This window comes from Urocitellus parryii, chromosome 5 (assembly GCF_045843805.1).
Source record: "Urocitellus parryii isolate mUroPar1 chromosome 5, mUroPar1.hap1, whole genome shotgun sequence".
Classification (NCBI taxonomy): Eukaryota; Metazoa; Chordata; class Mammalia; order Rodentia; family Sciuridae; genus Urocitellus; species Urocitellus parryii.
In genome coordinates, this window is record NC_135535.1 from 20,509,281 (window position 1) to 20,524,413 (window position 15,133).

Here is a 15,133-nt window from a genome sequence, read left to right on the forward strand (position 1 = left end):
TGGATTACAGTGTCTGTATCATGCTATGTTTTTGCCATTATTATTTTTCACACATAAGCAATCAAAATTTATCCATATTGTCATTGAAGTTGAACAAATCTGCAAGTCCATTTATGGGCATTCATTTCCAGGTTCAATGCCTTCTGTGTCATCTATGTATTCTAATACTACACTTTGGAATATTATCCTATACTTCTGAACTATTACTGGGCCTTTAGCTGATTGCTTGTTCAATTGCTTCTTATCAATGACTTTTCTTCAGGAAAGCTAACAATGCCTGACTGTGATCACCCCATACAAATCAGGAAACAGTTCTTTGTGGGTTTTTTTTTTGTTGTTGCTGATGTTGTTGTTGTTGGTGGTGGTGGTGATTTGTTTGTTTTGAACATTGGATTCTGTCAACTGGTCTTATGTGAAAATCAAAGAGGTAAAGTGGAAAATCCCACTTGGCAGGGCACTTTGCATGTAATTATCTTAAAGACTTAAAATTCACACCAAATGCAGGGTACAGCGAATGGTGGTGGTCTGCTAAAATACCACTAGAACTGAGGATCAACTTGGATGGCTGGTCAAGTAATGTCTATTTTTCCTTCCTCAGCTGATAATTTCTACCTAGAGATTACTAAAAGAAAAGATTCTGGTTCAGCTTTGTTTTTCTCTAAAGTCATTCCATAATTACTACAGCAACGACAATATCTAGCCTTCATTTAGTGTTCAGTGCCTTCTCTGCCTCAGCATTTTGCTAGTCACTTCTTTTATTGTCCTGTGATGCAATTCAGAGGAAACTGCTCAAAGAACCTAGACACATAGCTCGATTTTGGGCTGAGGTCACACAACTTGGAAATTACTAATTTTGTTATATCCCCTAAGCAAATCTATTTGGTAAACAGACATCTTTGTGTAAATTATCTAATCAAACATAGTAAAACCAGTGCTTAGGTAAATCTTCTATTTTAAAAAGTAATTAAACTTCAAAAAAGCAATTAAACTGCAGTTTCAAAAGAAAATTACTAAATTTTTTTGTTTTAGGGGTTTGTCTGGCAAATCATGGTTTTTATTCCTGACTCTGCCAGATTCCTTTGTCATTGTTTGAATAAGCCAATTAAGCCATTGTGCCTTCTTTTTGCATTTCTAATCAAGTGAAAGCCACACAATAAGATGTTACCTGGGGAGTGTTCAACAGAAGGATAAAGCACTCTTTTAAAAAATGTTATTATAATCATCTTCTATATTTGATTGGTTTGTGGTACAGTCACTGAGCGAGGTTTTCACCTCTATGTGATAATGCTGCGTAGCTGATCAAAGTCTTTTTGTTTTTAATTACTAAAGTCTAATGAACCCAACGTCATTCTCTTCTTACCAAAGCTCATCAAGAGTGATACAGTGAAATATTTAACTCCAACAGGAGCATGTATGTTATAAAACACAAAACATACAATCTCAGAAATAGGTTGCTGAGAAATAATCCTTTTTAAATGTAAAAGTTTTTAAATTTAAGAGAGAACATAGAAAAGTTAAAAGGAAATGCCCAGTGACATTTTCCTTCACCAGGATTAGAAATAATTACTCAAACACATAAAAAGCTTATAAAGGGTACTTCTCACATATACTTATATCAGAGAGATGAAGGAGTCATTCTACTTTACACATAAGGACTACTGACTAATTCATCTATAAAACCTGAGATGACATTTACTACATCTATAAAATTTAACAAATTAAAATGTCATATCAATTCACCCACTTATGGAAAATGCTCATGCCAATAATAATATATTTTCCTTTAAAAATATTTACTTTGGGTGTGGACTAAAATCTCGTTCAATTATATGATAGTACTGAACATTTCCCACTGCTACATGTAAGATCTTCTGCTTTAATGAATATTAATCTTTTAAGTGACCTTCTTCAAACTACTGTGTAACTGTCTTTCTCTTTGAAAACTATACAATCAGGAACCACTTTACATATTTTCTATAACAAGCTAACAAAATTACAAATATTTAATTTTCATGTATAGTGGAAAACAATGTATTTCAGCTCAAAGCATAATTTACAATTGTTATTACCACTGAATTAACATGAAATATTGTCTCCCTGATTCAATGCCAAACATACCATATGTAACATTACCATTACCAGTAAGTGCTAATCCTGCTGGATAAACAATTCTTGTCTTGATATTTCCTAATTCAACCCAATACTTTTCATGCATCTCTCACACTCCCTTTCTGCCACAGAATATTGATTCTAGAAGAGGGGTCCAGAAGCCATCAAATCTGACCCACCTCCTCCTCATTAAAATGTGGTTTACTCAGTGTGATGCTACTCAGAAATAAACCTAAAGTTTACATTCAAACTTTACCTTTGTAAAATCCCCAGCGAATCTCCCACAGCATTCTTCACTCCTTCCTTTCCAGGTTTCAAAATTTTTTCTTTGAAGGTATCAAATACTTTAAAAGGCATTTTGAATTGGGGGGCACCTATGAGCCGTTAATAGTCAGTCTCAGAAATTGTCATCCTTTCTCATTTCTAGCGTACGGAGCACTAGTTTCACTTGATGAACACCTGGAAGTCAGTTCTCATAGAGGGAACTACTTAAAATCAAAAAGAAGATGAAACCCAACCCAGATTCTCCGAGCAGAGACAACCCTCTCCTCTCCCTCCACAACTTAAAAAAAAAAAAAAGGAGGCCCAGGGGTTTCTAGCTGGGAATTCAGCCCCTTGCAAAAGCTACAAGCTCAGCAGCAGCCTGTGGCCGCTGTCTCAGGCAGCCACTCAAACTGAGCGCAGCCTCTCTCCCTCCCTGGCTGCAGCTGGAGAAGCTAACGTGGGCTCCAGCCTACAAGGGGTCCCCAGACGGGCAGCAGCATCTGTGGTTGGGCTCCGGCCCCTCCTGCTTCTCTCCAGCTTGGCTGTGGCTCTCTCCGAGTGATCCTTCCCCAGGTAATGCTATAGTAACCAGCACGACACCTGCCCCTCCGCCACCCGGGCTTATTAATGGGCTCTCAGCCAGAGCAGGCACCCACAGTGAAGTTTATGAAACATTTAAAAGTCCTCTGCTTTTCTGAAGTCTGGCATTGCAGACAGGCTCCCAGCCACCACTTCATGACTTTTATTCTCCTTGTGGGAGCTATGAAACTGTTCTCAGCCGGGCACTAGCATGGATGTGGTCCCTGGAGGAGCACTGGCACTTGAGTAGGGTGAATGCAAACCCCAAGCCACAACCATCTAGGGGACATTTATTTGCTCCTCAACAGAGCAGATTCTCTCAAGGTGTGGCACAAAGATGCCATTAGACCATGTGATTGAGAGATCTGAGATCTGCTTAGAATTAAGCATTGGCTCCTCATTGTCCTCCTTATAAATAAACCCTTCTCATAGCACCTAAGGCCCCTCCATGGAACCCTAAGCCTTTTTTCTTGTCCCTCTGCTCTCAGTAGCACAACTTCATTGAACTTAGCAAGTTCCCTGTTGCCCGTCAGGTTTCTTAAGCTATACCCCTGCCTTGGTGAACCCTCTTCCCCCTCCGACTGGGTAGCCTCTAGAGATTTTCAAGTCTCACAGAAATATAGCTTCCTCTTCAAAGCCTCATAGACAAGGTGAGGTGTCCCTCCCCTGCACCTGCAAATCTCCTGTCCTTGGCTCTGGCAAGACCTGGCTGGTAACCTATATAAATAGCTACTGGACTGGAGTTGAAATATCAGGTTGCTCCCACATATATGGGCTGTAGAGTGAAGGCTCCATCAATGATCCTGCCAGGAAGAAACAGCCTTTTATCTAAGAAGCTCCAATGCTCCACCCCCGCCCCAATGAGAATCATGTGCTGTGCCTACTGAGCTCTTTCCATGGTCCAATATTAAAGTATTAACACAACCTTCTTAAGGTTGATTTGTAGTCCATAACTTTTTATTTCCCTCAAATTAATTGACAAGAAACTGAGGCAAAGAGAAATCAGACTTGTCGGAGATCACACAACCAGGAAGTAGCAAGCCAGGTTTCAGATCTAAAACTCCTTGTTTTCTTTTTTTCTTTCTTTCTTTCTCTCTTCCTCCCTCCCTCTCTCCTCCCTCCTTCTTACCTACCATCACTTTACTGAAGTATATTTTGCATTTCATATAATTATTTCGAGCAGACAATTCAAATAATTCTTCATAAATTTACCAAGCTGTACAGTCATAACCATGAAGCACTTTGAGAACATTTCTATCACCCTAATAAGATATTGTATATTCACCATCCATTCCATTTACTACCCCTTAACTTGCCCCAGGCAACCACTAATCTACTTTCTGTCTCGATAGATTTGCCTTTTCTGGCCATTTCATATAAATACTACTACGTAATATATGGTCTCTTGTAGCTGGCTTCTCTGATAACTAAATGAATTAAAAAAAAAAGCTGTGGTGAACATTTGCATCCAAGTTTTTAATGGGGACATATGCTTTCATTTCTCTTCGAGTAAATAGCTAGGATTGGAATTTCTGGAAAATATTGTAAATATATATTTAACTTTTTAAGAAACTGCCAAATTATTTGCCAAAGTGGCTGCACTATTTTGCATTTCCACCAGCATGTATGAAGGTTCCCATTTCTCCACATCTTTGATATTTGTTTTCTGTCATTTTTAGTATACCCTAGTGGGTGTGATAATGACATCTCACTATGGTTTTAATTTGCATTTGCCTGATGACTACTTTGACTGTATTTCCATATGCTTACTAACCATCCAAATTTGTTGATGAAATTTTTATTAAAATATTTTGAACATTTTAAATGGGTTTTTCTCTGCTCATTATTGAGGTATGTGATTATATATTCTGGATATAATTCATCAGATTTGTGTTTTGCAAATATTTTCTCTCAGTCTGCTGTTTGTCTTCTCATTTTCTTCTGTTTTTAAGTGCAAAACTTTTATGTCAAATTTACTCATTTCTTCCTTGATGAACTGTGTTTTTATTGTTATAATTAAAAACTCTTTATCTAACCTGATGCCTCAAAAGTTTTCTCCTAACTTTTATTGTTTTAGAACCTATATTTGCCTATAATTCATTTTCAGTTCATTTTTATGCATGGTGTAAGATAAAAGACTGTCTAAGTTCATCATGAAGACATCCAATTGTCCTATCATTGTTAAAAATGCTATTCTTTCTCCAATGAATTGCCTTGGCATCTTTGTCAAAAATCAATTGAACAAAAATATAAAGATTTATTTTTGGACTTTCAGTTCTGTTCCATTGATCTCTATGTCTATTATTATGACAGTATTATGCCATCTTGACTATAGCTTCATAGTAATTTTTAAAATTAGAAAATGAAAAGTCCTCTAACTTTGCTCTTTTTAAAAAACTGCTTTGGCTATTCTAGATCTTTTGCATTTTGCATAAAAATTTTAGGAACAATTTGTCAGTGTCTACACAAAATATCCCGTCAAGCCTTGTGCTCTTAAAATGATGCTTTTTTGGTCACCAATCTTGCCAACATAACTCTTTAAGACCTTAGGAAACCACATGTCAATCATTCCACCAAGTCTTTACTTATCTCCAACAAGCTCACACATTTGTAAAAAGCAGATACAATCACAATAAAATACAATAAACACACCCTCTTGCTTAGAAAACATCCACTGATGGAGCTTCTAACCCATTCCTCAATTCCCAGATACACTTAGGTTCCTTATCTCCTACCACACATAATAGAAGCATTGCTAGGCAACAACCTCATCCATCTCTAAAGGTGAATGGTTGCTGAGAGAACTAAGCATTTCTACAGAATATATTGCTCATGAAACATACCTAGAGCTACAGTTTCTTGGTGATAGATGGTTGATAATAATCACTAAGATTTTTGGAGCACTTTCTAGGTACAACAAGTGCCATCATTTTATCATCTACAGATAAGAAAACTGGGACCTAGAGAGGTTAAGTAAGCTCATAAGCTAAGAAACCTAACAGAGATGGGATATGGACCTAAGAAGTCTGACATCAGAATCTATACTCAACTTTTACACTACAGCTGCTGATGAAAGACCAGAAAATATAAAGTCAGTGTTATGGTTTGGATCTGGAATGTTCCCCCAAAGGTCCATGTGGTAAAGGATTGCTTCCCAACTGGTGCTATTAGAAGATGCTGGAGCCTTTAGGATGTGGGAGCTAAATGGGAGATCTTCAGGTGACCAGAGGGATGCCCTTGAAGGGGATTGTGGAACCCTGTTCATTTCCTCTTTTCTTTCATTTCCCAGCCATGAGGCCAGTAGCTCTGCCCCTCTACATGTTCCCACAGGCCCATAGCTACTGGGCCAATTGATTACGGATAAAAACCTGGAAAACTATGAGCAAAATAAACCTTATTTCTTTAAAAGCTGGTTATATTACATATTTGTTATAGTAATGGAAAGTTGACAAATACAATCAAACTTTACAGAACCAAGGCTCATTTCATTCATTGATCCATTTCTTTCCCCCCCCCCATTAGGTACTAGGGATTGAATACAAAGGACATTTTACCACAGAGCTACATCCTCAGATCTTTTTATTTTTTCATTCTGAGACAGGGTCCAAGTTGCCCAGGCTGGCCTGGAACTTGCAATCCTCCTGCCTCAGCCTCCCTAGTCACAGGGATTACAGGTGTGTATAATACACCACTACTCCTGGCTCTTTTCTTGAGGTTCTACTAAATGCCCTTTTTAGGCAATGATGTTACAGGGTGAATTGCAATAAAAAAGTAAAACAGAAAATAAATGAATCGATGGGAGTGCAGTGGGTACCCCTGTGGTGATATTATGATATAGGTGGCTATGGGAGTATAAGCAAGGATGCCAACTTAGCATGCAGAAGGGAGTGGAAGAGGTTCTTCCAAGATGAGGAGGTAGGAGTGTAAGCTTTTGGGATAAGAAAGAGTGAAACAAACAAAAGAAAAACATGAGAAACAGACATGCATAAGACAGCATGGCATCTGGGAACCTTGCTTGGTAGGTTGAAAACACTCCAGAGAACAAGGCTGAAGTGATGACCTCGAATGTATAATCCAGTTGTTGCAGAAACATGTGTGCTTCATCTCAAATATCAAATGTAGCAAGATGGAGGAAGTTATGTGTAGTGAAGAATTTACTGAGGACTCTGAAACAAAAAACTTGGTTCCCACTAAGAATGTGAAGACTTCATATACATTAGAAAAAAGTCCAGCCACTGCTATATATTTCATGGCTTCCCTACATTCTATACCAAAAGAAAGGAAGGAAGGAAGAAAGAAAGCGATATATTTCCCTTAAAGAACATATACTAAGCCAGGCATAGGGACACTTGACTATAATCCCAGTGACTTGGAAGGCTGAGGCAAGAGAATCCTGAGTTTGAGGCCAGCCTGAGCAATTTAGCGAAACCCTAAGCAATTTAGCGAGACCCTGTCTCAAAATAAAAAGTTAAAAAGGGCTGGGGATGTGGTTCAGTGATTAAGCGCCCCTGGGTTAAATCCCCAGTACCAAAAAAATTAAAAAGGAACATATACTAAGACATCTTCTGATGTCAGGGGATTTTCAGTGTCTCCATTCCCTTCCCTTTTACGATGACAGACCTCCCAAAATTCTGCATATATTATGTTTACCATCCCGCTTACCACTGTTGAATGAACCAGGGGTAGGCACTTGCACTACACTGATCAAGTCATTTAATTTTGGAATTGAAAGACTGCTAGTTAATCTTAAAGGACCCTGGAAGTATAATGGTGAGATGGCTACACTCACTTTATGGATTAGAGATGCAGAAGTCTTGGGTCTGTCAGAGTAAGAATGAAACAACCAAAGTTAAACAAGGTGTGGCAGGTGTTTCTAATGGCCTTCAATCTGTCTAGACTCAGCTTAACTTCTGCCCTTATAAAAAACTGCCCTAAGGGGCTGGGGTTGTGGCTCAGTGGTAGAGTGCTTGCCTGGGTACTGGGTTCAATTCTCAGCACTGCATATAAATAAATAAAAGTCCATTGACAACTAAAAGAAAAAAAATTTTAAAGAAATCCCCCTAAGACAGTGTTTGCTCCTCACAAATATTGAATCATGGCTATTGCAATTTTTTAAAAACGTGAATCCTCTCCCTAACACTACAAAGGTGAGCCTGGCTGTTCAGCTCAATGATAGGTAGAATGCTAGTCTTCAAGAGTAAAACAAGTAGAAAACAAAAGCTGGCCACAAGCCAAGTTGTTCCAACCTAGCTTAAAGAAGCAAACCAACAAATATCAACCTGAAGATATTTATTTGATAAAATAATCTCATCAAATCCAACAAAAATGTTAGATGGAGAATCTTAAACAGCATCAGAGCTAAGTTGAACCAAATTATTCATGTTTGGATAAGAAACTTTATTAAAAAAAAATAACAGGACTAATCATCTTAGGGTTCCTTCTCTCCTGAATTCTGTGGCAAGTTTTTCCAGCCAACTCCATTCCCTTCCCCAACTCCATACCCCTCCTACTCATTCTTCCATAACACCCTGGGATGTTTTCTCTCTTATCTAGGACTTTTCCCAATTCTTTAAAATTTGTATATTGTTGATAACTATTATTACTACAAGCCAAATTGTATATAGAGCTTGACTTTTTCATGAACTCCCAATTTTGACAGTCTTTTATTAATAGTTAAACATATACAGAGTCTAACAACCTTGTGAAACAAATAAGCAGATAAAGAAACCACAATTCAAATTTTGCCCAAGGTCACAAGGCCAGGAGAATTTGGAGAATTGGGATGTCCTAAAGCCCATACCTTGGTTTGTTCCACCATGATAATAGTACATTGAGATCCTGTGAACCTACTGGGGTAGTATTGAGTGACTTTAACATAACTCAGGAAAGCTATACTCACAATCCTAATATCTCTAAAAACTTTACTGAGCACCTAACTATAGGTAAATTTGTTCTAGCTACTTTGGAAATTTTTAAAATAAAATAGCGTGCTGGTTTTCGAGATTACATACTAATATGTTTGCTTTCATTAAAATGTTCCACTGTATTTTAAGGCAAACTGGCAATAGAGTGAAGAGAAAGAAAGTAACATAAAATACTGATGTACTAGATCTTACAAGATTGCCACTTTTAACCCCAGACTGGGTAAGAAACCCCTTCTAAAGGGAGAATACTAGAAACCTTTATGCCATTCCATCCAACTTATTTATTTATTTATTTACTTATTTTTAAACACAGGATGCTGAAGAGGATTGCTGGAGCCCAGAAATTCAAGCCAGCCTGAGCCACACAGCAAGACTCCTTGCAAGAAAGAAGGGGGTGGGGGAGAAAAAAGATCAAATAACCAAAATACCCAGGATGGAACCATTCATACATATCATAGAAGGCAAGAATTTACTTAGAACATGACTCCCTTATACTTACAAAGCACTTTTAGCTTCATTCTTCACTGTTCTTTAAGTCTTTTAACTCCATATGGAACTGGATTGGGAGGACTTCACTATTGGAAGTTAAATGTATGAAGATGACCACTGATGTTTTGAGTTGTCAGGCAGAGATGCAAGAAAAAAATCAACTGTCAATTTTTAAGAACATTTTTCTAGCTGTAAAGATGATGGAATTGTTTTTCATCAACATGTGTAACCTGTGCACTCTGAGTATATATTGGTTCCAATGCAGTCTGAATTCTCCCCTTGTGAGGACAATGGAGAAATATTTGCTCCCTTCATCCAGTATTTTTATAGCACAGAACACTTTAGGTTTGCTTTATATACCATGAATTGGAAAACAGAAAAGAAAATCCAAGGATACTTACATATTATCTAAGATAAAAATATATTAGAAAATTTGGTAATTTAGTAAATGCAGTCGTATCATACTGTGTACTACAACTGTTCTAAATCAATGAAAACTGAAATATTGGGAAAAATCAAAATCAGAGGATATTTTGGAAGATTTTCTACCACTTTCACTCTTCTTGAAAGTACACCTAAAAGGAACCCTGAGTATCCTGATCATTTCAACATGCACAGCACACAAAATATTTAGGGTGTCAAAAATCAAGACAAAACAAAAAACCTTCCAGAAGTATTTCTCTTGCAATCCTAACCTTTTACTGATTCAATACCACAAGTCAGATATCCTTATCAATATTTTCTTTTCAAAAAACACACCTATAAAAAATGACTACAACTATTACTTGGGAAACAGTGACATCTTCTGGTAGTTTATAGAATAAATATATTTAAGCCAAACATTTTCCCCCACAGAAACCAGCCACTATTCTAAAAGGATAGATTTATTCTATCCTTTATTGAGCCCATAAGCATGTTTTCTTAAAGTTCTGAAATAAAGTATAAATTTATTGAGCCCCTAAGCATGGATTCTTGAAGTTCTTAAATATTCAATAAACTATAAATAATTAGTGAACAATATTATAGCTCACTTATTTTGCTCCTTGCCTTCCTGTCATCCTTGGTTCTAACAGAAAAATTTTAAGTAGATAACATTATTATTTCCAGTATTCTTGATCATCAAAAGTTATCTGAAGGGGCTGGGGTCATGGCTCAGTGGTAGCGCACTTTCCTAGCATGCGTGAGGCACTGGGTTTGATTCTCAGCACCACATACAAATAAATAAAAAATAAAGGTCCATCAACAACTAAAAAATATTTTTTAAAAAAGTTATCTGAAGCAGTAGAAGACAGGAAATAATTAAAATCAGAGTTGGAAATAATGAAATTGAAACAAAAAATTTTCAAAAAAAAAATCGACAAAACAAAAAGTTCATTCTTTGAAAAAATAAACAAAATTGATGAACCCTTAGCCAAGCTAATGAAGAAAAAGAGAGAGAAAACACAATTACTGAAATTTGAGATGAAAAAGGAAATATCATCATGGACACGACTGAAATAGATAAAAATCAGAAGCTACTTTGAAAATCTATACTCCAAAATACTTCTCCTAGCAGCATGTGTGTGTACATATATATATATATATATATATATATATATATATATATATATATATATATACACACACACACACACACACGCGCGTGTGTGTGTGTGTGTGTGCGCGCGTGTATAAAGCCACTCCATCTAAAAATGGCTTAGTATTAAATTCAGAGTCTTATTAGTGAGGGTGCAATGAGGAGACAAACCATAACAGCTACTTGAACAGAAAATATAGTACTTGCTAACCAGTAGAAGCTGGTTAACTATTTTAAGGGATAAAAGAGGACTTGAAGTGAGTACAGAAGTAGCAGGTGCTTAAAAAAAAAAAAAAAAAAAGGCAGCTACTACCTCTAGGCTAAGGAAAGGTAAAAAAAAAAGAAACGAACTAGAAACTCAACAGAGGCTCTCTTCCTTCCCTACTCCACTCCCATAGTGAAAGTCACATTCTTATGAAGGTGTGGTTTCCACAGGAACATGCAGTCTTCCAGAGTGGCAAAGTTGCCAGCAAAACAACCCACTGGAGCTGTGCCTCTGTGGCAGGAAGGGAGGATATAACTTGAGATGTAGCTGGAGCTCCTCTGCTTGGGCTAGGGGGCTCCTACAGTGAATAATAATGGAGACACAGAACCCAGAAATAAAGGCTCAGTTTGCTGCGATTGCTCTGCAGTGGCTCTCCAGTGGCCTCTTGATGAAGTCCAACCTTCTGCCAGCTAGTGAAGGAGGAGTTCATAGAGTCCTGCTCCAGTAGCACAAAGCAGGGCAAAAAAAAAAAAAAGAGGAGCTAGGAGAGAGTTGATTATTATCACTGATCACTCCAATAGCCACTCAACTTCTATATATACCCATATTATCCAATGCAATACCTACTAACCATACATAGTCACTGAGATTTGAAATATGAATAGTCTGAATTAAAATATGCTAAATATAAAATATAGGTTGGATCTCAAAGTACCAAAAAGGAATGTAATTACTTTATAAAAAAGTAAACAAACTCATTAATTTTTAATATCAATCCCATGCAGAAATTATATTTTGGGTATATTAAAATTAATTTTGAGACTACCAAGGGAGGTCAAGCCCTGCGGCCCAGATCCACCCACACCTGCCTGTGCAGGTCCCAGGCTCATAGAAGGCCCAGTCCACCCCTCCCCCAGCAGGGCAGACACCCATCAGAGTCTAGCCCCGAGTGCAGGACCACCCCTTCCGACCAACAGACTACCAAGAGAGGTCAAGCCCAGCGACCCAGATCCATTCATGCAGACTTGCACAGGGCCCAGGTCCAGGATGGAGTAGCATACATTGAGGGACACCAGCAGGGTCTGGAAGCCCAACCTCAAGCTGAGGTACAGACAATCTGTACAGATATTTCAAGAATATAGGGGAAAAACTGTAATATCTCAGATCCACACTGTAAGAAAGGAAGATACATAGACAACATGAAAAAACAAGGGAGGAAAGTGCCCCAAACAAACCAGGACACTATAATAACAGAACCCATGGACAGCAAAGTTGATAAAATGTCAGAGGAGGAGTTCAGAAGGTTCATAATTAAAATGATCTGTGAATTAAAGAATGAACTAAATGAGCAATACAGGCAAAAATTGATCACTCCAACAATGAGATAAGAGAGCAAATACAGGTAGCAAAAGATTACTTCAAGAGAGAGAGAGAGACTCTGGAAAAAAACAATCAGAAATCCTTGAAATGAAGGATACAATAAATCAAATAAAAAACTCAATAGAAAGCATAACAAACAGACTATATTATTTGGAAGAAAGAACGTCAGACAATGAAGACAAAGTATACAAGCTGGAAAATAAAGTTGATAACACAGTGAAGATAGTTACAAACCATGAACATAACATATAAGAATTATGGGACAGCATCAAAAGACCAAATCTAAGAGTTATTGGGATAAAGGAAGGCACAGAATTTCAAACCAAAGGAATGCACAATCTCTTCAATGAGATAATATCAGAAAATTTCCCAAACATGAAGAATGAATTCTAAAACCAAATACAAGAGGCTTACAGGACATCAAATGTACAAAATCACAACAGATCTATACCAAGGCACATTATAATTGAAATGCCTAGCATACAGAATACGGATAGAATCTTAAAAGCCACAAGAGAGGAATCAGATCACATATAGGGGGAGACCAATTGGTATGTCAGCAGATTTTTCAACCCAGACCCTCAAAGCCAGGAGATCGTGGAACAACATATACCAAGCTCCGAAAGAAAATGGACACCAACCAAGAATCTTATTCCCAGCAAAACTCAGCATTAGATTTGATGATGAAATAAAAACCTTCCATGATAAACAAAAGTTAAGAAAATTTACAACTAGAAAGCCTGCACTACAGAACATCCTCAGCAAAATATTCCAAGAAGAGAAAATGAAAAACAATGATGAAAATCAGCAGGAGGGATTACACTAAAGGAAAATCTAATCAGAGGAGAAACCAAGTCACATTAAATACCAAAAATAAACAAAAATGGCTGGGAATACAAATCATGTCTCAATAATAACCCTGAATGTTAATGGCCTAAACTCACCAGATTAGATTTAAAAAAAAAAAAAAAAAAAAAGACCCAACAATATGCTGCCTCCATCTCATAGAAAAAGACATCCACAGACTGAAGGTGAAGGGTTGGGAAAAATCATACTACTCACAAGGACTGCAGAAGCAAGCAGGGTTTTCCATCCTCCTACCAAATAAAGTAGACTTCAAACCAAAGTCAATCAAAAAGGATAAAGAAGGACATTACATACTGCTCAAGGGAACCATACACCAACAAGACTTAACAATAATAAATATGTATGCCCCAAACAATGGAGCTTCTACGTTCATCAAACAAACTCTTCTCAAGTTCAAGATCAAACAGACCACAACACAATAATTTTGGGTGACTTTAACACATCTCTTTCATCATTAGATTCTTCGAAACAAAAGCTGAACAAAAACTATAGAACTCAATAATACAATCAGCAATTTAGACTTAACTGACGTATATAGACTATTTCATACTTCAATGAGAGAATATACTTTCTTCTCAGCAGCACATGGATCCTTCTCTAAAATAGACCATATACTCTGCCACAAAGCAACTCTTAGCAAATATAAAAAAGTAGGGATACAACCCTGCATTCTATCAGATCATAATGGAATGAAATTAGAAATCAATGATAAAATAAGAAATAAAATCCACTCCAATACCTGGAGACCAAATAATATGCTACTGAATGAACAATGGTTGCAGAAGACATCAAGGAGAAGATTAAAAAAAATTTAGAGGTTAATGAGAACACAGACACAACATATCGAAATCTCTGTGACACTATGAAGTGTTCTAAAAGGAAAGTTCATTGCATGGACTTCATTCCTTAAAAGAAGAAAAAGTCAACAAATAAATGACTTAACATTACATCTCAATGCCCTAGAAAAAGAAGAACAAATCAACACCAAAAGCAGTAGAAGACAGGAAATAATTAAAATCAGAGCTGAAATCAATGAAACTGAAACAAAACAAAAAAAAAACTGAAAAAACTGACAGAACAAAAAGTTGGTTCTTTGAAAAAATAAATAAAGTTGACAGACCCTTAGCCATGCTAATGAAAAGAAGGGGAGAGAAAACTCAAATCACCAACATACATGATGAAAAAGGAAATATCACAACAGACATTACAGAAATACAGAAGATAATTAGAAATTATTTTGAAAACTTATACTCCAATAAAATAGAAAATATCAAAGGCATGGACAAATTTCTAGAGTCATATAATTTTCCCAAATTGAATCAGGATGATATACACAATTTAAACAGATCAATTTCAAGTGACGAAATAGCAGAGACCATCAAAAGTCTACCAACCAAGAAAAGCCCAGGAGCAGATTGATACACAGCCGAATTCTACAAGACTTTTAAAGAAAAACTAATATCAATACTCTTCAATTTATTTCAGGAAATAGAAAAAGAGGCAGCACTTCCAAACTCATTCTATGAAGCCAATATCACCCTGATTCCAAACCAGGAAAAGACAGATCAAAAAAGAAAACTTCAGACCAATATCTCTAATGAACATAGATGCAAAAATTCTCAATAAAATTCTGGCAAATCGAATACAAAAACCTATCAAAAAGATTGTGCACCACGATCAAGTGGGATTCATCCCAGGGATGCAAGATTTGTTCAACATAAGGAAATCAATAAATGTAAT

The 15,133-nt window shown here is 36.8% G+C and overlaps 1 protein-coding gene across 2 annotated transcripts in view; it reads right to left on the reverse strand.

The window, feature by feature from the left end:
* The window catches only part of Slc17a8 (solute carrier family 17 member 8), a 47,439-nt gene extending 44,973 nt beyond the window's left edge, over positions 1-2,466 (reverse strand). For both annotated transcript variants that reach the window (XM_026398018.2, XM_026398009.1), the window contains exon 1: positions 2,366-2,466. In XM_026398018.2, coding sequence (XP_026253803.1) covers positions 2,366-2,466 — 101 coding nt within the window. The remainder of the gene's footprint in view (positions 1-2,365) is intronic.
* Positions 2,467-15,133: the final 12,667 nt, after the last annotated feature.